This window comes from Rhagoletis zephyria, unplaced genomic scaffold, assembly GCF_001687245.7.
Source record: "Rhagoletis zephyria isolate East Lansing unplaced genomic scaffold, Rhagoletis_zephyria_1.1 Rzeph_scaffold_00697, whole genome shotgun sequence".
Lineage (NCBI taxonomy): Eukaryota > Metazoa > Arthropoda > Insecta > Diptera > Tephritidae > Rhagoletis > Rhagoletis zephyria.
Window position 1 is genome coordinate 51902 of NW_016157781.1, and position 26580 is coordinate 78481.

At 33.8% G+C, this 26580-nt stretch overlaps 3 protein-coding genes across 3 annotated transcripts in view; all 3 read right to left on the minus strand.

Moving 5' to 3' along the window:
- Nucleotides 1-57: 57 nt before the first annotated feature.
- Cyp301a1 (Probable cytochrome P450 301a1, mitochondrial) lies at nucleotides 58-17297 on the minus strand. The gene is made up of 9 exons (XM_017613646.1): nucleotides 16476-17297; nucleotides 8229-8379; nucleotides 4342-4454; nucleotides 3908-4101; nucleotides 3604-3805; nucleotides 2755-2917; nucleotides 1845-2093; nucleotides 1579-1791; nucleotides 58-211 (listed from the first exon to the last, which is right to left on the minus strand). The coding sequence occupies exons 1-9, from the start codon at nucleotides 16814-16816 to the stop codon at nucleotides 101-103; spliced, it is 1737 nt and encodes a 578-aa protein (XP_017469135.1). The 5' UTR covers nucleotides 16817-17297; the 3' UTR covers nucleotides 58-100.
- Nucleotides 17298-22767: 5470 nt separating this feature from the next.
- fra (neogenin protein frazzled) overlaps nucleotides 22768-26580 on the minus strand; it is a 111408-nt gene continuing 107595 nt past the window's right edge. The window contains 2 exon segments of the mRNA XM_017613645.1: nucleotides 22768-23245; nucleotides 25435-25610. Of these exon segments, the coding sequence (XP_017469134.1) occupies nucleotides 23013-23245; nucleotides 25435-25610 (409 nt within the window). The 3' untranslated portion in view covers nucleotides 22768-23012.
- Nucleotides 25812-26513, minus strand: LOC108361109 (uncharacterized). Its single transcript, XM_017613647.1, has one exon. The coding sequence runs from the start codon at nucleotides 26435-26437 to the stop codon at nucleotides 25871-25873; it is 567 nt and encodes a 188-aa protein (XP_017469136.1). The 5' UTR covers nucleotides 26438-26513; the 3' UTR covers nucleotides 25812-25870.

Genomic DNA, 26580 nt, shown 5'->3' on the forward strand with positions numbered 1-26580 from the left:
CGAAGTTATTTCCAAGCTGCAGTCGAAAATTGAGCTAACGAATTTTCCTGCCCTGAATCTGCTAAGGCAAATATTGTTTTTTTTCAATACTTTCGAGCATTTATCCAATTCTAGTCATCTTGAACCGCAATGGCCCATCTGGAGCGTACATAAATGTGACTGCATAATCCAAAGGTTTGTGATTGTATTCCAATTTGTAATTTCGAAGAAGCTGTAAAAATGGTGAAATAGAGATGATTTTTAATAAATATACATGCATACATATGTACGTATGTAGGTTCGTACATTTCGATAGTTTGGAGTGAAAAGTTGCTAAGTCCACTTTCTAAAAATTTATATTTTGAAAAATTAAAAATTCTTCGTTTTATAAAAGCGAGGTTTTATTCCTAACAATTTTTGTTCAGTGATACACAGAAAATTTGATAAGTCTAAAGGAGAACAAAAACTTTTCATCAACGTTGTGGAACGTGATTTATTTGGTTGTTTTGCCTTAATTTTTCTAATTTGGTTTTTGGTAGTTTTTTCTCTGGTTTGGCTGTTTTTTTTTATTAGAAATTATTGAATACTGAATGCCATAAATGAATTTTTCAAATTACTATTTTTAATGTAACATATTTATATGCTCATATAAAAAGTAAATATGTGATGGAAGGCACAAATACTTCAATAATTTTTGATTTCCAAAATAACAGCTATAACGTCTACCAAAATGTAAATTAATAAGCCTTATCATAAGTTTCATTTTCCCCGAACCACTTTTCACTCTTCGTTTCCATAGTTTTACTATGGGCGGATGATAAATTTTCGGGTAATTTTTTTTTCAGGCGAAACTCAGGATAAGACAGAATGTTTTCTACAAAATTTTAATTAAAAAACCCGGCATTAAGCTCAATCAAATTCTTAAATTTTTGTCTTTTGTAATAAGTTGTGCTTTTTGTCGTAGATTAGTGGATAATAAATTTGGTCTTTTTTCAATTTGGTTTTTTTTTTCTTCAGATTTTGGTTGGTTATTTGTATAACTAGTGGCAATCCTGAGTATAGTATGGAAAGGGCGTATCTCACATCGTCGCTGAAATGCAAAAAAGCTATAACTAATTAAAATTATTGTTGGATAAAACCATGTTGGGACGTATACGTAAGGCGACGAAATGCGAGATAAACAATCAAAAGTGAATTTTGGATTTTTAGTTAGTTACGGCTTTTTGTATTCGAGTGACAATGTGAGTTACGCCCTTTCCATACTATACTAGCGATATATTCCAAATATGAACCATATCGGGCCATAAATATGCGTTTTTAAAAATATCTGGATACCTGCGGCACCTAGCAGATTAATTAATCTTTCACATTGAAATGTCATCGAGTTCTGTGCTAAATTTCAAGACTCTAGCTCATCGGGAAGTTGGTTAAAAATTGATTGCAAGATTTGATTACACACAGGCGTATTATAATAAAAGCTTGTAAGAAAGCTGTAGCTCGTGCGAGTATAAACTATTTTATTACCTAAATACTTTTGGCATATTAAAGAAAAAATTGAGGGCTCTAAATTCCTAGTCTGCTTACCTAACTTCAACTCACCTTAGCCAGCAGAATTTGCATCTCTAAGTCTGCGAAACGTCTGCCCAAACACATTCGCGCACCATATCCATAAGGCAGCGATGCGAATGGATGCAAATGGTCACCAGTGCCACCTTGGCTAGCTTTCAACCAACGCTCAGGTTTGAAGGTTGCTGCATCTGAGACAAACTCCTCCATTTGCCCGGTAACCAATGTGGGGAAAACCGCTTGCACCTGTAATTGAAATTGGAAATACACTGCACTCGGAAATTTTATAAACTACTCACGCCTTTGGGTATCCTGTAGCCGCAGATGACTGTATCCTCCTGCAGCGTGCGACCATTGCCAATTACTGTGCTGTACATGCGGAATACCTCTTTAATAAACGCTTTTAGGTAGTGCATCTGTTCAAGTCGTTGAATGGATAGTTCAGTATCTGCATCAGTCAATACCCGTTTTAGTTCCTCACGCACTTTTTCTTGTTCGGCAGGGCGCGTTGCAAGCTGATAGAGGATGGAACAGACGGCCATTGATATCTAAGTACATACGTAGATAGAGAAAGCAATGTCTCTTAATTACAAAAGAGTTTTTTTAAAGTTTGGTAAATTTTCATTACTGTGTCTATGCCCACTAGAATCAAATCCAAAGCCATGATTGTGGCCACTTTCTCATTTTTCTCCGCAAGAATTACTTTCTCGAGCAAGGATGGTTCGCCGTCGCAACTTGGACCCTGCTGCTTCAAACGTTCCGTGGCATTGCCGATGTACTTCATACAAACCCTGTTTTGGATGTTAAAAAAATAAAAGTTAAAAGTTAAAAGTTAAAAATAAAAGTTACTTACTCCACGAAAAAGTTCATATTTTTAACATAACGCGTCCATAACGGTGTGGGAAAATAACGCCAATATGGAGCTTTCAGTTCAAGTGTAGCCACATTGCGCAGAGCATATTTCGCTGCGTCGATTATCTGTTGCGGCTCGGACTCTGGCGATAGATTAGGCTCTAAGCAACCGAGTCTTGTATCGAGAGCAACTCTTCCGATGCCTGTAAAACGGAAGAGAAAATAATGCTTTGTTGAACATAGAGGTTATAAAATTACGAGNGACGGCCATTGATATCTAAGTACATACGTAGATAGAGAAAGCAATGTCTCTTAATTACAAAAGAGTTTTTTTAAAGTTTGGTAAATTTTCATTACTGTGTCTATGCCCACTAGAATCAAATCCAAAGCCATGATTGTGGCCACTTTCTCATTTTTCTCCGCAAGAATTACTTTCTCGAGCAAGGATGGTTCGCCGTCGCAACTTGGACCCTGCTGCTTCAAACGTTCTGTGGCATTGCCGATGTACTTCATACAAACCCTGTTTTGGATGTTAAAAAATAAAAGTTAAAAGTTAAAATTAAAAGCTACTTACTCCACGAAAAAGTTCATATTTTTAACATAACGCGTCCATAACGGTGTGGGAAAATAACGCCAATATGGAGCTTTCAGTTCAAGTGTAGCCACATTGCGCAGAGCATATTTCGCTGCGTCGATTATCTGTTGCGGCTCGGACTCTGGCGATAGATTAGGCTCTAAGCAACCGAGTCTTGTATCGAGAGCAACTCTTCCGATGCCTGTAAAATGGAAGAGAAAATAATGCTTTATTGAACCTAGAGGTAATGAAATTACGAATCCAAAAAACTAAAGGTTTCCTAATGAAAGATTTCTTCACTCACACTCCAGCGACCATTTATGGATTTCGTTATCAAAGTCCTCTGGTAATTCTGAATTCTCGTCTAGCAGTTGTTCACAGCGTTTTAGAAAATCATTTGTCACCACTTCCAGGGGCTCCAAATACCGTCTGATCGTTGATAACTGTAGTATCGGCTTTTGTACTCTTGAACGAAATTGACGCCAGGGTTCGCCATGACTGTACAAAAGCAAAAATGATAAAGATCATCTTTAGTATAATATAAGTAAACTATAGCGCTATCCATTTGATGGTCTCAAACAAAACCACGAACGCAATAAAGAGCCCATTCTAATTTGGTTCAAGNTACTTACTCCACGAAAAAGTTCATATTTTTAACATAGCGCGTCCATAACGGTGTGGGAAAATAACGCCAATATGGAGCTTTCAGTTCAAGTGTAGCCACATTGCGCAGAGCATATTTCGCTGCGTCGATTATCTGTTGCGGCTCGGACTCTGGCGATAGATTAGGCTCTAAGCAACCGAGTCTTGTATCGAGAGCAACTCTTCCGATGCCTGTAAAATGGAAGAGAAAATAATGCTTTATTGAACCTAGAGGTAATGAAATTACGAATCCAAAAAACTAAAGGTTTCCTAATGAAAGATTTCTTCACTCACACTCCAGCGACCATTTATGGATTTCGTTATCAAAGTCCTCTGGTAATTCTGAATTCTCGTCTAGCAGTTGTTCACAGCGTTTTAGAAAATCATTTGTCACCACTTCCAGGGGCTCCAAATACCGTCTGATCGTTGATAACTGTAGTACCGGCTTTTGTACTCTTGAACGAAATTGACGCCAGGGTTCGCCATGACTGTACAAAAGCCAAAAAAAGATAAAGATCATCTTTAGTAAAATATAAGTAAACTATAGCGCTATCCATTTGATGGTTTCAAACAAAACCACGAACGCAATAAAGAGCCCATTCTAATTTGGTTCAAGTCAGACTCTCTAAATCTAAAAAAATCTTCGCAATCCCCTTCGTAATTCCAGTCTTAGTCTCACCACAAAATGGATAACATTTTACTACATTAAGCTATGAATATTTACGTACACACCCACTACTCCTCCGATGTCCTCAAAGAAATCTTTGCGTATTTCACTTTTATATTTAACTAAGCTTGGCATGGAAGGGCGAAAAGGCGTTGAACCCTCATTGCGGTAACACTGAATAAAAGAAATAAAGTAAATTTTTCTAAATTTTTATTATGTTACATAAAATTTCTTATATGCATGTATTTATTAAAATATAAATCGTTAGTTTACACATACATATGTACATACATATGACAGATACCTAACAATCAAATCTGATGAAAAGTTGAATATTGTCCAGTTCGAAAAATTTGCAAAGTGGCTAAAGTTCGTTATAAAAATCGGATTTTTCATACGTTTTCCTATTTAATTTGCGGTTTCCACTAAAGTGTGCATTCGGAACGAGTGCCTAGAAAAGTACCGAAAATTCTAAAACGAATACGTTTTCTGTTCTGATGTTTTTTCTGTAATTTTTCCGAAAATTTTCTGATTAAATTTTTCGTTGAATACACTTTCGTTCTGAACTTCTGATGGTCGCCTTAATGTCTGAAAATATAACTAAGGAAGTGCGTTTCAAACCATTTTTAAGGATTATTCTGACGGAGGTCAGGATTGCTTTCACCTTTGTCTGAAAAACGGTCGGTCATCTGGCAATTGCCATATGTAGGAAGTTAAGTGCCGGGTCCACAAATATTCACACCTGTTCTACATATGTTTTTTCCTTAACTTTTCTGTGTCTCAATGTACATATTTGGGAGTCAGGTCAAGGAGCCTATTTCCACAGCATTTCTCTTCTAGGATTTGTACCTTAAATTTCCACGCAATTCAGATTTATTTTAGCATAGAATCAGATATTCCGCATCTGTTTAACCCCGCTATTTTTCTCCTGCTGCTTGTTCTTATGAAGAGTACCGTCATATATTTGCCTTCAGTGAATTGCCTTGTGTTACGGTTGGGGGCCATTGATGTGATTTGCCAACATTAAAATCAGTTACAAAAGTTTCATTTGGATACACTCTAATTGTATTATGCAGGTGGCAAAGTCAAATTACCACCGTCGACTCAACCACCAGAATCATTGGCCTCTTTGCTTTACAATGACTAAGCAGAGCGAAGGCATTTCTCGACGAATACCAACAAATACCAACAATCCAAAGTTAAGGTGATGTCGTCCAAAATAAGTCTAAATTGGATACCCGTCGATCAATCATTCTAACCTATTTTGAATTTGTCACCGACTATACTATCATACTGCTATCGTTGGAAGCTATGATGCAGAAAATTATAAGCGTTGTGCGTTTGACCGTGCTATGAAACGTCAGATTATTGGAGAATTTCAAGAACTTTTTCAGGAACATAACGCGTTGGATCAGTTATTCAAGTCGGCATTGGAAGTTATATGTATACATATGCCTTCTGAAGACCAAAAACTCAGCATCAAAGGCGGATAAACGTGCCACTGGAAATCGCGAGCGCAAACTTAATGCCTCCAGAAAATGTTCAATAAATAAGTTCATCAAGTCTGCTGGTATCCTTCAAGTGATATACATACTTAGTAAATCCAACGCTTCCCTAACTTTTGCCTTTGCTCACAAAGTAGGCTTCAGTTTAGGCAATCACTTCTTTATTGGAGGCAAATTTCTTACTTATTCTCGAGCATCAGTTGTTGAGAAAACTTTTATTTACTTACTTTACACTTTTATTTGCACGACTGCGTTGGGTGGAACAGAGTCCATAAATGCATTATATGCAATAATTTATGTACCAATGTGCATACACTTACATATGTAAATAGTTATATCAATATCTACACCATATGCTGCATTTACGCAAAATATTTATTACTCTAATGGTTCATAAATGACACAAAAGTAAATATGTATGGTTAGTAGTAAACATTTGAATAGACACATGTACACATTTGAAGTCAATATTTAGGCATAGGCATAGGCATATGCAATAATTCAATCAATGCATTAAAAATGTAGCTACATATTTATGTATGTCTATCCACAAAACAACGATACCTGCCACTCCATCTGAGCGATTAGCTACATGCGAATACATTACAGAAGAAATGAAAATTTTAAAGGAAAAAATATTATCTTAACATAAAAAAATAAACATTGCGTACTTAAAATATATTTCTTATTTGTTAATGAGAAAGATAAAGACATTCAATGATCGGATGATTAACAAATATATAGGTTAATGCGAAATTTATATTTCCACATAAAAAGAAATACCACGGTTTGTTGAGCTATAATAGAAATCTTTTGAGCGCAATTAGGTATTTCTTTGTTTCAAAAAAAGTATGATAACAATTTTTTATTAAAAATATGTTTTATTCCGTCCAATGTACTTAATTCACTTTTTAAGAATTATTCGAACATTTTTCCTATGCATATTTTTTTTAACAACGCTGTCGTAATTGTTTGCCAAAGTTATTTAAAAGTATAATCAGCACGTGTATGTATATTTACATATGTACATTACATTTAGCACAAATTCAAGGAGATGATGCATATTTAAAGATGTACATACATAGGTATTTACATATCTATATTATTTCAAAGGTACTGCAAAAGTTGTTGTGCAAACGTTTTGTACATTAAATATTCTAGTCAAAATGAAAATCAAATAATATACATATTTTGAGGAAATGTTATTATGGAGGAGAATATTACATACACTGCCGGCAAAAAGTATTGGCACAGATGCTTTTTTACAATATATGCAACAATGTTTGTTGTAATATTTTTGCGAAATTATTTTTATAAAAATATGGTTCATTCCACAACAAAAAACATAAAAATATAATTTCTAAACTTTGTGAAAAACTCACGAAAATTCAGCAACTTTTCACCTTGAATAGAAGTTCTAGCTACGGATTACCGTTGATTTTTGGATTTTTTCCCCGCAGTCTTCCAAACCAAAAAAAATTTTTCAAAAATACTTTATGTGAAAACAATAACAAAAAAAAATTTTCAAAAATCAATGCGATTTTTGACTTACTCCGAACTTGCATTTTTTGTACTAGAATTTAATGGGCTACAAATCTGCATACTCAAAAATCTGATAAAAAAGTTGCAAATTTGCTGAATTTTCGCGAGTGTTGCACAAAGTTTCGAAATTATATTTTCATTTTTTTTGTTGTGGAATGAACCATAATTTTTACAAAAAATTATCGGAAAATTATTACAATAAAAATTGTTGCATATATTGTAAAAAAACAGCTGTGCCAATACTTTTGGCGGTACACAGTTTTTTAGCTTCTTCAATTTTAGTACGATAATGTGCAAATTTCAAGTAGCTACGAATTACCGTTAATTTTAGAGAATTTTTTTTTGTCGCATTGGCTTCCATATAATGAATAAACTAAATTTATATTTATATTTTATATGGAAGAAATCCGCAACACCTTTGGCGAAAAAAATTCTAAAAAATCAACGGTAACTTTAAGCCACTTGAAACTTGTACATTATCGGACTAAAATTGAAGGAGCTAAAAAACTGTGTACTCAAAAAAATTCTAACACTTCCGAGAAAAAAGTTTGAAATTTAGGTGGAAATTTGTTGCACTCTTTTGTAGATACTTTTCTACAAATTATTAAACTTGGATTTATATGGGGTTTGTCTGCGAATGAACTATATTTTAATTGAAAATTCTTAAAAATAAATAAATAAACATAAGTGGCACACAATATGACTTTGAAATGGCGTGCTATAGATATGACCGATACTGTATATCGACTTCCGCTGATTTCTTATTCTTAAAGCACTAAAAGCTTATGCTTATTCTTAAACCTTAATCGAAATATTTTAATTTGTGCCGAAATTATTGAATGCAATGGTTAAGAATTAAATGTTAATTTATGCTTAACTTTTGTAGCTACTCTTTTCTTACCTTTTCAATTTCATCGGCATCATATATGAACAGCAAATCGGGTCGTCCAATGAGTCCACTAAAACGCACTATACGGCCATAGCGTTCATGTAATAGCGATGAAATTTTCGCGACATCAGATATTGTGTACTGGCCAATGATAGGCATCATGCTGTGTGCCAAAGAATGAAACAAGTCTTTATTAAAAACTATTATTTAAAACGTAAATAAAAAATATGCATTTTATGGCGGCAGGTGTGAAACTAATTGGCAAGTTCGTGTCTTAAGTCTTTTGATAGGCAATTTGCATGCAATTCACGATTGCCGGAATGATGTTGACAAGCGAATGCCAGAATTTAATGATTGGCATTTGTATGCAATGCACTTTGAAGAAGTAATCATAGGCTACTAAATTTGTTAGTGCTAATGAATTTTTTTTGATTTAAAATTAATGCAAGCAGTCAGCTGTTTAAGGTACGTGATGGAAGAAAAAGTTATGCGAGGCATTAATTCGTATTTTTATCTGGATTAAAATATTTTGACCCTGACTATTTAGTTTCAGTGTTGTCTATATATATATATTTTTTTTTTTTGCTGACTTTGTGCATAACTAAAGAAAACTATATTGAGCCCTTATACTATAGTACTATCGTAGCCCGTCAACTAGTAAAAGGAGAGGACAGGAAATGTCTCACTGGTGCAGAAACTACAGGGACCGAGAACGCGTTGCAGTTTTGGTTTAGTTCTGCATGAGAACAAAATTTAATGTCAAGAACGTTCATACAAAAGAACTAAAAACTCTCGTTAACGTTCTCAAGAAGAGCAGGATGAGAACGAGACCTTATTCAAGGAGGATCAAATAAGCAACAAAAGTCTGGGGAACGTTATGCTAGGGATCAAAACGAGAACAAAAGTTTTGAGAACTTAACGTTAAGAATGAGAGGGGAGTCTGCGTGTTGGTATGAAAAATTGTTTCAGTGAGAACTACGATTCTTATTTCTAAGCCATTGGAATTCTGGATCATTTATCATTAGGGCGAACTGTCTTTTAATGGAACAATTTTTATTTTTTTTTTTTGTAAGAAAAGTTTGTGCCTTAAGTCTTTCGTTGACTTAATTTGCATAATTATCTTTCAGTTATTTTTTGATTAATTTTAATATTCAAATTTCAAGCCAATGAACGCTATGTGAAAAGTTTTATTATTGCTTACTATTTCCGCGAATAGTTCAGAGAAGATTTTTTCCCGTTTCGTTCTCTGTCAGAAAGTTCCTGAGACTTTAGTACCCAAATTGTTCCTCGAGAGAAAGTTTAGTTATTTTCCAAAATGTTCCGGATACTTTTGTTTCCATTTTGTTCTCCTAGAAATGTTACTGAAAGTTCTGTACGCATTTTGTTCCCATTTTGGTTTAGGTTTAGAAACATTATTGGGAACAAACCTACGAGAACGACATTTAGTTTCGAGCATACCTTTTGTATTCGGTCCCTGATAAATTATAATTAGACAATGACTATCAAATATTTTTTAACGGATATTGAACTATTTTTTTTTTTACATTTAAAATCTGCAAAGCCCCTAACAATAATACGCAGATAACTTGACGTTATCATTTATAGTTAAAAGTGCATATTTGAACTGCAAAAGAGGTTGAAGGTTCCGCTTAATTTTTAAGTATAATAAATATCAGGTTAAATAGACTAACATACTTATGTGTGTATGTATACATTTGTAAAAATTTTCATGAAATCTACAAAGCTAAATTCGTTCATTTGACAAGAAGGTGTGAAATAGTATTTTGTTTAGTCGGGAAAAATGTTTTTGGCACATCATTTTTTTTTTCTCTTGAAAACAGAGGTATCAATTAACGCCACCAACCAACAAGCCAAATAGGAATTACCAAATTCCATTTGTAATTTGTTTTTTTTAATAGAAATATCGTGTGTCAGTTGTCATTTTCGTTTATTTGCTAAATATAAACATACTCAGTAAGTAAGTCTTTAAGTAAATGTGCAAAACACTTAACTGGAAGCATTGTAGCAGTGATAAATAGTAAATAAAGCGCCCATAAAAGCCATTGAACCCTAAGCCTATCCAGCTACATATGTACATACATAATATTTGAGGCGGCCATAAAATTTCAAATATTAATTATGAGAAGAAGAAAAAAGGTCAAGTTTAAGTTTGCTTATGCGCATCATTAAGAGGCCCGCTTGTTATTGTTGCTTTTGATGCACGCTACTGCATCTTATTGTTGTTCATATTTCCAATGCGTTAGCGCTGCAGTCAATAGGCCATTAGGCACAAAGCCAAAGCGAATTGCTGGCTGGCTGCCGCCCAAACGCGAAGCCAGCCAGGGTGCCAAGTTAGTCAGTCGGCGAAGAGGCGGGAAGAAGGCGTTGGCTCCAACTTATCGGATACTAAATAGAGGTGTTAAAAAGACTAATTTTCGTTGACCTTGAAATATTTACATATGTATGTATGTATGTATGTATATATCTAACAATGCGAACGCTAAGTGTGCTAATGAACACAAGTGGGTATACAAAAAAAAAACCTGAAAAAGTAAAAAAAAAATATGATGCAGTTGTTAGCGCTATATCATTAGTATTTATAGTTGTTAAGTATTTAGCCGCATTTGAATGCGTAAACATTTAACGCCTTTAATTTTTATTCAAACTGAATTATTTGTTTACTATTTGTTTGATGAAACTATTTTCAAAGCAGAGAAGTTTATGATGACCACGAATTGATTGAATCACTGGATCATTGACTAGATAAATATGTATGCCCATAATTATGGTTGTTCAATTTTGCTCTAGGCGTACTTCTTGTAAATCAGCCACTCAATGAATCAGTTTTTAATGAATTACTGGATTTTGAATAATTAATGTTTTGATAAAAATGCTTCCTTAGCTCCAAAAATAAACTAAAATGGTCGAATTTTTTGTAAGGTTCCGAACATAAACTCGAGCAGGTACGGGAAAAGCTTAGGTACATAGCGTTATCAGAAAAACTAATCAACACGTGATGCCAAAAGACTGTGTCCTGATGTACAACAACAAAAAGCCTACCGTTTTCTCTATTAAAAGTTCAAAGAAATTGTGTGTGAGTTAATGTCGTAAGCTCCGCAGAAATCCTGCTACTTTGCTTTTTAGTCTACATTTTTCTTGCCAGCTGATTCGTATACAAGCCGTGCTTCAGTACTATACTGCCCATCATAAAAAAGAAAGGGTATTCAGAGGTCAACAGTCACATATTTCGGGGCCTAGTTGTTTTTGTAGCGTTCCGACAATTTTCGGGAATGCTGTTGGTGTGATTGTGCTGAGTTGTTCCGGTTATTTACATAAAACTGACTGGCTGTGCGAACACTGGGACCTGCTGTAACAACCAGGCTTTAAATTAGGCAAAAAATGTTAAATATGCGAATAGAATCAAGTCTTAAACGTAGTCACTGTGGCAATGAAATCAGCGCCAATATTAAAAGCATTTATATACTAGAAAAACTACTTTTGAGAACATCAAATTTACATGCTCTGCTCACGTTTACATGCATGGGGATATATGTATCTACATATATTTGTACATTAGATCGTACCACCTTACAAGCAAACAAAAAAAAAAAACAAAGTTTTTGACAGATACTAGGAATCGCCTTTTTATATATGTATTTCGGTGGCACCTTCATTCGGGAATAAAAGAAAAATTTAAATAGTTAGGGTGGTACGTTAGAATGGTGGGTAAGTAGTAGAACGGGGTACATGAGGTCAATGAACTTTGTAACAAAAAAATTTTCTCCTCGAGGAAAACCCATACCCATACCAATGTGCATACATACATATGTAAATAAACCATATAAATATTGATTGAGTCTTTACTGCAATTAGTGCTGCGCGCCTTGTTGAGCAAAAATTAGTATGTATATATCTACGCTCGTTTTTGTGTAGGAATAATTGTGGTCTTCTGTGCACACAGCGTGTCTGCGAGCACGCGATCAAAAGTAAATTTCACATTTTTACAATACATACAAATATATGTACATAAATGCATAGATGTAGGTACATACAACATACAATAAGGTTGGTAGCTAAACTCGTTGATGAAAAGAGTGTACTAAAAATTTGTATGACAATGAAAAAACTGTGTAAAAGTAAATGAAGTGGATTTAAATCGCATTCAAGCAGAGTCAATGTAAATAAATAAAAGTATGTATAAAGCATAAATACATACTATGTACATATTTATGTATGTGTAAGTGGCATATCATTTAGTGAGGCAAAACTAAGTTAAATCTCATTCCACGCGCTCGCTGTATTAAGGTCAAGTTGAAGAGCTGAGTAATGTAATGCCTCTGCCGGTGGTTTGCCCTTTAGACATACATAAATACATATGTAAATACACCAATACATAGCATGTAAGTATGCCTATAATGGGGTAAGGGTAGTGCTCGTGTGTGTGGGGGGGGAAGCGGCGGTGCTGAAGGCCGATTCAGCAGCGAATATTATTATAGTTAATGGGCGGAATTTTTCAAACGACATTTATGTATATGCATGAGATCCGCGAAATGTAATATAAAGCTGTAGATGTGAACTGAATGCTTGACAGATTTGTATGGAATTGAGTCTTTGTCTGATTTTTTACTTAATGAAATAATTCGCACAAAGGCATGGCATGTAAAAGGTATAAGAAAGGACTGGAACCTGAATTGATTAAGTTGCGCTCACAACAAAAAGTAAATTGCCTGTAAAAACGTGTAAAGCACAAAAGACAGGTATTCTTTGACGTTACAGCATTCGAAACTCTACAGCGTTGTGCAGAACGATGAACTTTAGTATATTCATAGCGCGGTTAACAACAATAAGTATATACATATGTATGTATATGGAACGTTCTTTGTCAAAGAGGGCACTCCTAACAGAACTTTCTTGTCAGTCCATAAACTAGTTTCATAAAGTGCTTTATTTTGTAAGACTATGTTCAAACAGGGGACTAATTGGAAATTAAGAACCTTTTCACCAATTTAAGCCTTAATTGTTATCCAATTTATCATACAAAATTTCAATTTATTAATTGCCAATTAACTATTAATTGTGTTGTGAATTAATGATGCGAAAGTAGTTGGCAAATTTTTGTTACATATTGATTTGTTTAATTTTTAATATTTTAAACAAATATATATTTTTATGTATTACCCCAATACTTCGCCATACTACTCATTTCAATTGGGTTTTGTACAAATCCCATTAAATTAATCACCGGCTTGGCTTCATGGCAGTTACATATTTAGTTAAACGGAAATTTTAATTGAGTTGAACCACAAGATGCATCTTGAAGTTTTCTGTCAGCATTATCATTCGATTAGCTCGAAGAAAAGTCTAAAATGTACTAGACGTTCGCTCGATGTTAGCTGATATATGTATGAGTTGAACCACAAGATGCATCTTGAAGTTTTCGGTCAGCATTATCATTCGATTAGCTCGAAGAAAAATCTAAAATGTACTAAACGTACGCTCGATATAAGCTGATATATGTAAAGTGTGCGCAATAAACCATAAAAATCAAAATTTCACACTTTATATAAAGTTCACAAAAATTCAAACAATTTTCATCAAAATTTCAAAATTTTTATTCAGAATTTCTAGAAAATTTTCAAGTATGCAGTTTTGTAGCCCGTTCAATTTTAGTAAAACAAAGTGCAATTTTCAAGTTGCTGGAAATTACCGTTGATTTTTTAGAAGTTTTTTTTTTTGTGGAGGGTGTCGCGCGTGATCAAAATCTATTTTCATATGAAAGAAAATGACCAACACCCTCCACAAAAAAAAATTTAAAAAAATAAATAATTAATGAAAAACATTTTTTATGAAAATAATTGTGAATTTTATATTACAACAAGGTTTACACTTACATAATTTTACACCGACTGTATACGTGGAATCAAGGAAAGCTAATTCATGCGGATTTTTAAACAAAATTACACGTATATCCTAGCAGAAAAAAGCTATTTCCATAAAATCCGCTCCCTGCTTATAAGAATGTTGGTCCCTACGGTCGAATCCCATCACTTAATTTACTAAGGATTCAACGGTTGCCATGTCCATATATACATACATACATACATACATCCATACATAACAATAGCAGTCCAGTGCACACCACTTAAACTTTGTTGCACACCCCACCGAACAAAAAGTATTTAATTTAATGATTTCCAAAATCATTTTTTTGCGTTGAAAATGTAAGTTTATTGCAGATAATTGCGATTGTTGCACGGATAAGTGCAATAAGTTAGTAAAACCGGAATTTTTCAAGTATTTAACGTACATAGTGCTGGTCAATAAAAATTCAATTGTCAGTGATGCCTGCCGCAGCTGCTGAGGCTTGCCAATTGATCTTTGTTTGAATATACAAAAGTACATAGTATGTAGGTATGTCCGTATTTTGTATGTTTTCATATGAATCTATACATATGCATTCTTCTAGAGTACTTATGTATATAATTGAGCATAAATATTTGCTTTTAAAATTAATGCGCAGCATAAACATAAAATTTTTACAAAGGAAAAGCAAAATTGAACTATGGTTTTGTAACCAGTAATAAAATCACAAAAGGACCACAAAAAAATCGGTGCAAAACTTATAAAAAGTCATAAAAAGTTATTTTGATTGACAGCATGTTTTTGATTTTTTTTATGAAACTGAAGTGGCGATTTGTAGTGTAGCTGACGTTGCAATTTGTGCGATGATTCGCGTTTGCAATTACACTTGCAAATGTAAATAAAACTATTTATATATGTATGTGTAGGTGTGTATGTACATTTACCACATTTTGAATGAATTAACGTCCGTGCGCATTTACACTTTGACTTCGGTTTGTGAAAAAAAAGTGAAAGCAAGTTCGTGTCTTAAGTCTTCCGTTTTTGTGCAAACGCGTAACAAAATTGGCCAAATGTAAAGAAATTAGTGTCTTCCTCTTTCCACCAGCATAGTGGTTGATGAGTGAAATTAGTCAAAAAAAAAAAAAAAAAACGCTGCTATTTAAAGAAAACATACCTATTTAAAACATACAAGCATTCATATTTACGTACATACATACATATTTATGTACATACCTATGCATACAAATTCCCGCAAACAAAGTGTGCTCCTCATTTGGTTGCTTAACTGCTGCAGAAAGAGATTACCGAAAAGCTTATAACTTTTCATGCAGCACATTTGGCGCCCTATTTTTAAGTACAAGTACTATATGTAAGTGTACATTAGGGGTCTGCATCAGTAGCTTCACTACTTTCATTCTTACAGAAAGTTAAAATAGTGAAGAGGTGTAGGTATATGTAGTAAAAGACCCTGACGATTAACCTCAAAACAGCTCCAAAAAAAGTTCTGTTAATTCTGTAACTCGTAAAAAGCCTTGCAAAATGCGGAAAGGTCCCAAAATATATAAATCACGACTTTTTTTTTTTATCAAAGTGTAAGAAATATACCTATTAAAAAAAAATTGATTTTTTGCTTAAAAATACCCACAACTCGAATTCCGAAAGACCTCGAAAAAAATTTCCATAAATTTGAGAATCTTGAAAAAACTTGAAAAGTTTCAAAAAACCTAAAAATCGCGTATTTTTATCAATGCCAGGAAATACATATACATATGTACATAATCAGTATATAGATATGTATAGTGCAAAAATTTGGACTTCATTTTTGCCAAAAAATGACAAAAGTCCCAAAAAATCCCCCAAATTCCAGTAAAACTCAAACATTTGAAAAATTCTGAACAATCACAAAACGCTTCATAAAAAATTCCGAAAAATTTCGTAACCCTTGAAAAGTCCAAAAGGACCAAAGAAATTTAATTTTTGTATCAATACTTAAGGAATATGATTAAAATTTGCAAAAAAATCGAAAAATCTTTATACAATATTTATAATATAAAAAAATTCTTTCGAATTAAAATTCAAAAGATTCTCGAAAAATTTTCCAACCCCGAAAAAATTCCAATTTCGTCAAAATTTGACAATTTATGCATTTTCTACCAATGCTTGATCCCGATCTTGCACTGGCAGAAAGTTTCCAAAAATGCGAATGACAAAAAAAAATATGTGTTACGTTAAAAATGTCGTGTCCACGTGCCTTTTTCGAATATTTGTATAGTTTGGTTTATGGATTTATACAGACCTCCGTTTTCCTATTTACTTAAGCAGCATTTACATGAAACGATTTTATAAGTGCTTCCAAAATCGCCTCATGTAAATGCTGATTTATGTGACACTACGTACCGCCAAGTGTTGCCCAAAATAGGAATCGGCTTGGGGCCGGGTATCTCATTGTATGGCAGTGCGTTTTGCCACTCGGCTGTCTCATGCACCACACTTGTTGTTGTAGTATCGTTGGCGGCCAAATGTGGACAGGCCAATTCGGGCTGGGTAACCGTGGTTGCGGTCGTTGCGGCACTGGAATTTTCTCGGACATTAGCCTGTGGCACTGCTCTCGATTTGGTTGCAAAGGCCGCTTGCTTGCCGATCTGATTGAACTTTGTTGCTGCTGTGCCACTAACAACGACTTGGTAATTTGAATTGTTGCGCCACAAGTTGACCGACAACGCGCGCATATTGCTCATTGTACTTGTTGCAATTAAATTTTATGTTGTGGTCGAAAATGAATTTTTTTTTCACAAAATTTAAATTGAGTTTTTGCTTGATTATCACGTACTCATTAAAATTCACGAATTGTTTCAAATAATTGCTCACATAACCGGACAAAGAGCGGGCAAACTGGGGCCAAAGAAAAAAACATATTTAACGGCTGGACGACGGGGCGCAGGGAGCAACGGTTATGTACACGTCAATCTATGTAATAAAACTGTTTTGGCGGACAGCACACTATGTCACTGTCACACTTGGCGATCGATGTAATTTATTTACATATACATACATATATATATTTCCCGTTACACCACTTCAGACGTCAGACTTTTTATAGCCCTTTTTCTGCCAGACTATTGCCACCATTATTGGCGCGCCACTTCCCTTTCAATGCTCCGCTTTAACAAAAAAAGTCAACCACACTTTTTGAAAGTCTCTCGCCAACTGATTTCGATTTCGTCTGCAAATTTTATGCTGCTCAAAATTAATTACACCATGCATAAATATTACACAGCTTTTTACGTGATTTGCCACAAAGCTTTACGTTATACACAAAAGTGCGCAGTGTTGTTGTACTGGTCGCCTGCGGCTTGAAAGCTTATGGCTGGCTTCGTTGTGCAGATGAATTCTGAGTTTCTTACCATTGCGCGGTGCTGAAACTGGGCAAGATTAAAATAGTCGCCAGCCAAAAAGTGTTCATTTGTGCGATGTGCTGAACTCTATAGCAAAATTCGAAGATAGGAGCTATGTACATAAAGCTTAGTGGCAATAGCTGCCGTTCGACTCAGGAAAATCATGAAAAAGCTTTAAAAAGAAAAAGCGCTACTACTAAATTGTATGAGGTGGTTTTCTACCTCTTATTCGGTCAGATTCTGTAATTCATTTCCGAGTGAATGCCAGCAAAATTTAAATTTATACATTTCGTTTTCTGCGTTTCACTCCGACTGAAATGGAATGTTCTGGACAACGAATTCACAAGAATATGTCGACTGTCATTTATTACAGTGCAAATATGTGAAGCTTGTCCGAGTGTTCTGTGTCAAAATTGTTCGCTAAATTTTACTCGCTTAAAATTATAAGTATTCAAGGTGAAATGATACATAACGAACCATACCTGTCTATGCATTTTATAATAAAAACATAATATTTATAATAAAAACCATTCAGACAGGTTCTGGGATTCTCCTCCGAGTGAATTTCATTCAAATCCGCTTTTAATTCAAATTGGAAGTGTCAATTTGATAATATTGAGAAAGAAACAAGCAAAGTTACCCAAAATTTCCCGAAAAATTTCGAAAGAACCCAAAAAATCCTGATCCAAACACCTAAAGGCTCCCGAAAAGTAAACTGTGAATTCCAATAAATTCTGAACGAAAAAAAAAACAAATTTTTAGTCCAAAGACTGGCAACAACAAAACGAATGTCAAATAAAAATATAAATGTATTTACAAAACACATTAATACAAGCACAGGCACAATAAACACTTACAATATCAATTATTTTTTGCCCACTTCCATTTTCAATTCACTTTTTTAGTTTTTAGATTATTCTCACTTTTCTGTTATTCTTTAATTTCCGTTAATTCAAATTCAGTTCAGTTTGACACTTTTCAAAAGATTTAGCCATCAAAAGTTCTTCTGACTAAATCTTGTAACTTCACACTGAAGAGAGTCACAGTTGCTCTCTCTCTCTTTTCTGCTGTCATTCTCAAGTTAATAAACGCTTTTTGGACTAAATCTGACTATTTACTTCGGACTATTTCTGGGAGATAAGGAATGCAACTAATATATGTTTCTTAAAACTTTTCTGTTTGAAAATCATATTTTTTATTAATATCTTTCGTATAATCTAACTACATTCGACTTTTCAAATAGGTGGCAACACCCTATTAAAATATATTCAAACTAAAATGTTCATAAACATCTTTCGTCTGATGTTATATACAGAGCTGCAAACCGCTTTCAAAATCGGTACAGTTCGGTTCAGTCGCCTAGTCTGGTCAGATGGTCTGAAAAGTCTAGTGCGTCGAGGCTCATTGAGATCAAATTCAAATATCCACATGTATAGTTGTGGAAAAATAAATAGGGACCCGACATTTTAAAATTTTTCGGCTATTTTTCTTTTGTTTATTTAATGTTTTTTATTTTTTTTTTTTTGAGTATAGCTCATCTAACAAAAACCATATAAATCCAATTTCCGAACTTTATGCAAAAATTATATAAATTCTGCAAAGGTTTATCTAAATTGCAAACTTTTTAATAGGAATTTTTAGAAAAATGTTTAAGTGCCTTTTTCACAGTGGTGGGTTTGGCTGAGCTTCTCTTATTTTTGACACCACAATGTTCGCTTGTTGAATATTCCCCACCGCAACGGTCGCTTGTTGAATATTCCCATTAAGCAATTAAAAAAGTGTTTAAATTTTGAGTGTATAAATTATATATTTATTATACATAGTACTTCATTTTAACTTCTTTCACATTTATTTCACCATTTCTTGCATATACTCTGAATAAGTATAATTTTAAATTGGCTTTATTAAGTAATTACAATGTATGTATGTATATACTTACATAAGTAGAGACAATTTTTCTTAAATTTGTATGCTCAATTAGAATTTCATATAATAAATGTGTTTTTAATTGGTTTTATTTTTGTTTTGGTAATAATATTAACACAAGTCTTTATATTACGCTTATTTGTTTTAATTAAGCCTATTTTAGCCTAGACTACGTAGAATAATTAATATTTTTTAAATGAAGCAAAGTTATTTTGTTTTTACTTTTATAGATTATAGATGAGCCTTATGTAGTAAATGTATGTATATATATAAGTAGAGGCAATGCAACATTCATGATTTGCCATGTGATTTGAAGAAAAAATTTCACATAAATTATGCCGAACTAAAAATTGTATTCGAGTAAATATGGCTAAGGAATTACAGGAAAAAACTATGTTTTTAATTTAATAGACATTTTAACTTAATAGGACTTTTGATGAATTTCAAGTTTTTAAACATTATTTTTGATTAATGCACATTTCCTTGCGTCGTGGCGTATTTATACCTACTTTTGTTCTTATTTTTTATTTATGTAAATACGTTAGTCTGGCTTTGTAAAAAATATTAGTACAATGTAGGTATGCAAATATGTATGTATAGTTAAAACTAAGCCGTTCGTATGTATTCTACGAGTTATGCTGTTTTTACAAATGATTTATGTATGTACATACTTATATATGTGCGATTTATACATTATGCATATTAACTGCTGTAATTTTTTAGTTTTGTTTTTTGTAATTTGCTTTTACATACACAACCGTCATCGTCAATGCAAAAAGGCAAATATTTGGCGCATTCTTTTCCTTTAGTTTGCTCTCAGATGCAATATTTGTAAATTTGTAAAGGCATTTTTTTACTCTTCCTTGAAATTTTCAAGTTTGTCAAATATGGCATTTTGGCAGTGATGATGACGATATGTATGTACATATTTACGGCGGCGGGCAAACAAATAGGGACGCAATATTTTTAAGAGTTTTGCCTATTTGTCTTTTCTTTATTTAATGTTTATTATTTTTTTCATAAAAGTATAGCTCACTATCAAACAAAAATCATGTGATTCAAAACTTCAAAAGTTGTAAATACAAAAATTAGAAAAAGTTTACGAATTTCAACAAACGTTCATCAAAATGTTAAATTTTTTATTGACTTTTGTAGCCCATTAAATTTTAGTATAATAAAGTGCAAACTCGAAGAAGCTTGGAATTTTCTTTGCTTTTGACAATTTTTTTGCTCACTGTGTGCATTTTCCTCCATATAAACTGCCAAAAAGTTAATTTTTAAAAATGTCGCCTCCCTATTTGTTTTCCCGCCACTGTACTTGCGTATAATAATGGCATTCAAATACATTGTTAGTTGCTTAAATAAAATTGTTAAACATCTGCCATTTCATAAGCCCAACATTTATCCTTTTAAATAAATAAAAAGTATGTGGTTTCCAGGATCTTATTTACGAAAATTAAAACTAATTATCTTTTTATGTTCATTTTTGTTTGCATTCATTTTAAGTAAATTTTTTATTTATTTTTTAACTGAATTGCTGTAAGTAGTTTTGTAGGCAGTTCTAAGTTTTCAAAACTTTTTTGATTTAAAAAGATTCGCTTCTTATACCGAAAGATCATTTACTTCAAATGCATTAATCAGCCTTGCGCTCCTCAGTGAAGTAATAAAATCAATGACGAAGTGATCATTTAAACAAGGAAGTATGTAGTTACTTTTGTATATATTTTTTTTTTTGAATTTAGTTTTCCACTTAACTTAAAAAGAGTGTAACTTAGGGTTAAATAAGACAATAGTAATATTTTTTTGCTTTAAGTGATTTGAGATGTTGAAGGAATCGCTAGCAGATTACTGAATAAAGTAAAGTGTTAAGTGAGATATGAAATGGCACTTTTGTTTTTGAAAAAAATAAAAGACCTAATTCTAAAATATATGGGTGTAGAGTTTACAACTGCATTTAAAAGCAAAATTGTAAATTGACTTTTCAAGTTGGAAAATGAAAAGCTGGCACATGCGAATATAAACACAAATGAAAGAAACCTTTTAAATGAAAGGGATATAGGTTTTGGCATAAAATTTATTTATACTATAAATGATGGGTATCTTTTTTAATATTATTTTATTCATATTTTACATCTGATAATTTTAATAGCAAGTATTTGTATATAGCGGCAAGGAGTTTCAATTGTGCATGTTTTAATAAATATGAAGTGCAAATACATATAAAAAAGTATCAAGTAGTTAAGTATATACAGGCATAAACAGTCACTCGCATCTAGCAGATTAAACTTTTCGTAAAAGCATTTTCAATGACAGACCTTAGTCGATAGCAAATTCGGCTCCTTCTGCTAATGAAAACTTATGGCGTTTTTTTTTCTCGAAAAAATGCCACCTTCTTATATGGCAGCTTTATCAGAGCGCAACATTTTAAAGAAAGAGCACGCAATATGCATGTGAAGATGGTGAGAAAAGAACACGAGAGCTGGACAGCCCTGCCACAGGTCAGAAAGATACTCATACCCATACAAAAATGTTAATGGTTCTACTGCGTGCCGTGACTGCTACTTGTAGTTTAACAATTTGTAATTTTTGAACATTTTAGAGATATTTAATTTAAACCGATTCAGCGCCGTTTTCTCATGTAGGTTTTAAAATTTATTTGCCTTTTAAACACAAATTTTTTTCTGAAAAAAAAAAAAATGAGGAACCGGTCCTTAGTTGTTTCAATTTCGTTTTCGATTTCGTTATTTGTAATAGTCAAAGTTATTTTTGAGTTACTCTCAAACTTTAATTAATTACTTCACTTTAAATGCTTAAACAGTATACATTCGTCGTTCAAATACATACACATACATATATATATATATATATACTGTGAAAATCTTACACATAACGGTTATGTACATGTCACACTTTTTTTTGCAAAAAGAACATTTATAAAATAAAAGCACTTTTTTCAATCTCATGCCCAAATCTGTTCCACCTACATCATCAACCTTTGTAAAGAAAGTCCATTTAAACTTACACGAAATTGTTGATTAATTTTAAATATGCTAAGATCTTAAACTTTAAATACTAATACATAATGGCAAAAAATAAATTAGCAGCCGAAATGTCATTAATTACACTGAAGCGCACGATTATCGAAAAATATGCTAAATTTCTAAATATAAACCTTAAAAAATATATATGTAGATATACATACATAACACCGGATTTCCACTGGGCATAAAATGACAAAAATATTTAATAACAAAGTTGTGCATAAAAAATACCAATGCCTTTACACCTTCAAGTTATTATACTACACGGCACTAAGCCTGTTTCCACATGGCATTTTTTGTGAATTAACCATTTTTGTTTGTTATTTCAATGTATTTTCACTGCCCCAGTGGCAATCCGGCATAAGTTCATATTTTCTTAAATTGTTTTTGATTCGCTAAGCTTATCGAGGTTTTTGTCGTTACTGCAAACCTTTCAGCAAAATTTACACTTCATCGTCGCCCAACATTAAGGTTGACAAAATTTTCCCATTTGTGTGTTGCACGTTTTCGAAGTTTTTTTTTTTAATAATTTCGTTCATTGCATTCATTTGTCCACTTAATTCTATTTACTGCTAAACTTCGAATTCGTTTGCCGTTATTGCACTCAAATCTTTCATAAGTCCCTCGAGGTTGGCCATTTCCTGATTGAGTTCTTCCGTTGAAGTGCTTGGCGCCAATCGTTGTATTTCATCGTTGGAGTGTGCCACTGACGAGCCGCCTTGCAAGCGATTTGTGGGCGTGGCAGCAGAGAAGGAGGGTTTCTTGTAGGGCGATTGATTTTGTGGACGTATTGTGACTGCCGGTGCTGCAAGATAAAAAGTGGGTGTTGTTTAAGATATACGAATGAGAATAGGTAAGAAGTAATTTTTAAGCAAAAAATACAACGGACTTCAATTAAGCATGTTTGGGCCACCCTTAAAGTACCACCTTTCCTATAAAAAAAAAAAATAATTGTCGAAAACGGTTCACGTGGTCTAAACTTATCCGGAAACGTACATAAACAAAATCCGATCAATTGATAACTTTCCGCCTTTCTTTTTGCTCGGTACGTTTAGTCTAAAGGTTTTCCATTTTTTTTTTATCTTTTACAAATATGGGTAATAAATTTCCTTAAGGCCCTCATCACAGACGCACAGTGTTTTATTTTGGGAAAATGAGACAAAATCAAATATCTCGAAAACAAGGAGACATACCGAAATAGTTGCAATGGTGTTTTAAAAATTTTGAGCTGGATAATTTCGGCAAAATTATTCGTGTTGGTTAAAAGAACGACTTTTAAAATAATATTCGAAAATATAAGGTTTTATTATTTTTTTTCTTTTTTTTTGCTTCAAGCCAATATGCGATGAACTTTTTAATAAGTTTCATAGACATGTTTTTGTAGCTCAAGGAAACTATTTTCACGGTCGCAAAAACAAAAAAACACATTTAAAATGTTTTTTTTTTTAAGCACATTGTATGCGGTTTTTGGGTCTATGTCTTAAAATAAAAACTTCAAATTTTTACTTTTGAAGGTCGATTTTGAGGTCAAGATAATTCATTTAATCAGTCATTTAAAATGACCTTCAAAAAGAAATTTTTTGTCTCTTTTGAACGCAAGCAACAGCAAAAATATGTTTAAAACTTTTAAAAAGTTGCATTGCATACTGCAAGGCGAATTCATACAGGGTGGTGTTACCTGAGAAACAGACTTCAAGGTGAATTTGCGTTGATTGTCAAAATTATGTGTTCTGACTGTCATCGCGCGAATAATTTATTGTTGTAGTTTTTTGTTTTTGTACTGCAGCTATCACCTTGTATGAACTCGCCCTGGCATACTGGTTTCAGGTAAAATATAATTTAAAACCTATTTTCGAAGGCCATTTTAAAGATGAAGGTAATTATTTGATTCATCTCAAAAGTTTTAAAACAACGTAACATTTATTTAGCTATCTCATCTCTTTCTCCGGATATTTGATTTTGTCCTTTTTTCCAAAGTAAAACACTATGGGGCGTTGACCTCATCATTCGACCCGAATCTCTTATCGCCGAGCCATTTTTCACATTTGAAATATGGAAATCGGGAGAATCTACTGGATAGTTTAGTAGTTCGACAATCACATTTTTAATTTTGGTCGAAATTCACGAACTTGTAGCCTATTGACAGATCGCAGAAAAATTCATTAAGTATTTCCGTTGATTTAAATTAACGATAGGTCCAGGAACCGGGCAGTTTCGATGGTATTGAACCGAAGGGAGTGGGATATTAGATGTGTTGGATATAAGTTGGGTATGTTGGATAGCAAGATTTATGTATGTGTCTGGAAGGAGGTTCGACTTCAAGCAAGTGCTTGCAGTATTGCTCCCTCCGGTTGCATCGTAGCAAGAAAGGCTTGCTCAGCATGATGTTATGCTACTTAACTGGAAGCCTTTGCGTTTGGTTCCAATAAGAAAATCACGTTGCATTGATTGCGCAAAAGTAGCGCGAAAAAAAATGTCTGAAGGGTTTGCCCGTTCTCGGAAAAAGGTGAATACGTGGTGAAGTTGACGCATAGATACCCAGTTTTATTGGGACCACTGAGAACCCTGAGTCTTTTACCATGCAAGGAACCTTGGATAGAAAAATTCAAACATAAGGCCATATATGTAATACTCCTATATTGGCAGTAAGAGCTAGTACCGTCCGAAAACACTACAGTACAGGTATATCAATAAACACGTACGAAAGAAAAGGAACACATACGTTTATAAATAAACATGTACACAACACATATACAAAAACGGCACTCAAGTACACAATCCATGGACAAAAACGGTACTAGACTGTCTCGCTTTGATTTCGGAATGCTTACACATTGAGAAGTTAGCTTACTGCCAATATAGAAGTATTACATATATGCATAAGGCAATATGGTCCGAATAGGAGGTAAATAGTTACAAAGCAAAAAATGTGCTATACTGGCATTTTCAAATTATAAATGAACACCGCTTTATAGTTCGTTTGTCACTACTTACTGTGCTTGTTGACAGGTGTTACCCCTCCAGTTGGCGGTGGCCCTGGCACACTGAAACTTTTCAACGGATGACCACGCTTAGAACTCTCAATAGTTGAAACGCCGCCATTGCTGGCTGCGCCGCCGCCAGGGCCGGCACCACCACCACCGCCGCCGCCATTTGGATAGCCAGGATTGCTGTAAGAAAGTATTTCGATTATAGGAATATAATAGGAAATAAAAACGTAGATAAAGCCTAAAATTGCATTAAAAATCACCACTTTTCACTTAAATATAATTTTATTGAAATTTTTTAAAACAAAAATTTCGCTTACATTGATTAAAATACAAAACATTGTGAAGTATAATAAGCACAATAGCAAATATAGAGACGCACATATGAACACACCAAATGCAACCAATTCATTGACAAAGAGTGTACAATAACAAACATAAATTTAGCACAAAATTTTGCTCTCCCCTCCATCCGAACAAACACTGCCGGTGTCTGCAGCATTGCCATCGCCATCACAGGTGCTACTACTTATTGACGTATTTGATGACCGCGTTGTATCCTTTTGCGATTTGGTTCGATTTTGTGGTGGCAACAAAAAGTCGCACTGTACCGGACTCCTGCGTTTTCTACGCCTGCGCGCATATAAATTAGAACGCCGCCGTCGACCACGCAACCGCTTCAGTTTACGCTGCTCCAGTGCAATACTCCTATAGGGCTGCTTTTGTTCATCTGACATTGCATTCCATAAGCGCCCTGCCGTTTTTGCGAGGCGTGTACTCTCGCGTGGTGACATCGGACCACAGCCTGGCCGTGTGAGTTCCCCACCACTGGCCTTCATGCGTACTTCGGCAAGAAAATTAAAGAATGGATTTGGTGAGGCCGAAAGTTTCGTGTGACGTATAATTTCGCGATGCAATGTGCTGGGGCTGAACGAGACGCGCGTTTTGCGACGGGACGGCCGAACAAGCGTCGAGAAAACTTCACATATTTTCTCCCAGATGGCTGACATAACGATTCCTTTGGAAGTGCTGGTTTATAATTTGGATGGGGAATATCAGAAATCTCAATACAACGACTTTTTTCGAAACGAACAAATACAAACAAAAAAAAATTTGATGTTACACTGAAATTTCGCCTGCCGATGAAAATTTT

Excerpts from the sequence above, each read along its gene's own strand:
- Cyp301a1 (XM_017613646.1), bottom strand. The coding sequence starts at position 16,816 with ATGAGCAATATGCGCGCGTTGTCGGTCAACTTGTGGCGCAACAATTCA. Across the intron at positions 8,380-16,475 it reads ATTTTGGGCAACACTTGGCG|CATGATGCCTATCATTGGCC; the intron begins GTACGTAGTGTC and ends TTTGGCACACAG. Across the intron at positions 2,094-2,754 it reads TTCTAGTGGGCATAGACACA|ATATCAATGGCCGTCTGTTC; the intron begins GTAATGAAAATT and ends GTATGTACTTAG.
- LOC108361109 (XM_017613647.1), bottom strand. The coding sequence starts at position 26,437 with ATGTCAGCCATCTGGGAGAAAATATGTGAAGTTTTCTCGACGCTTGTT.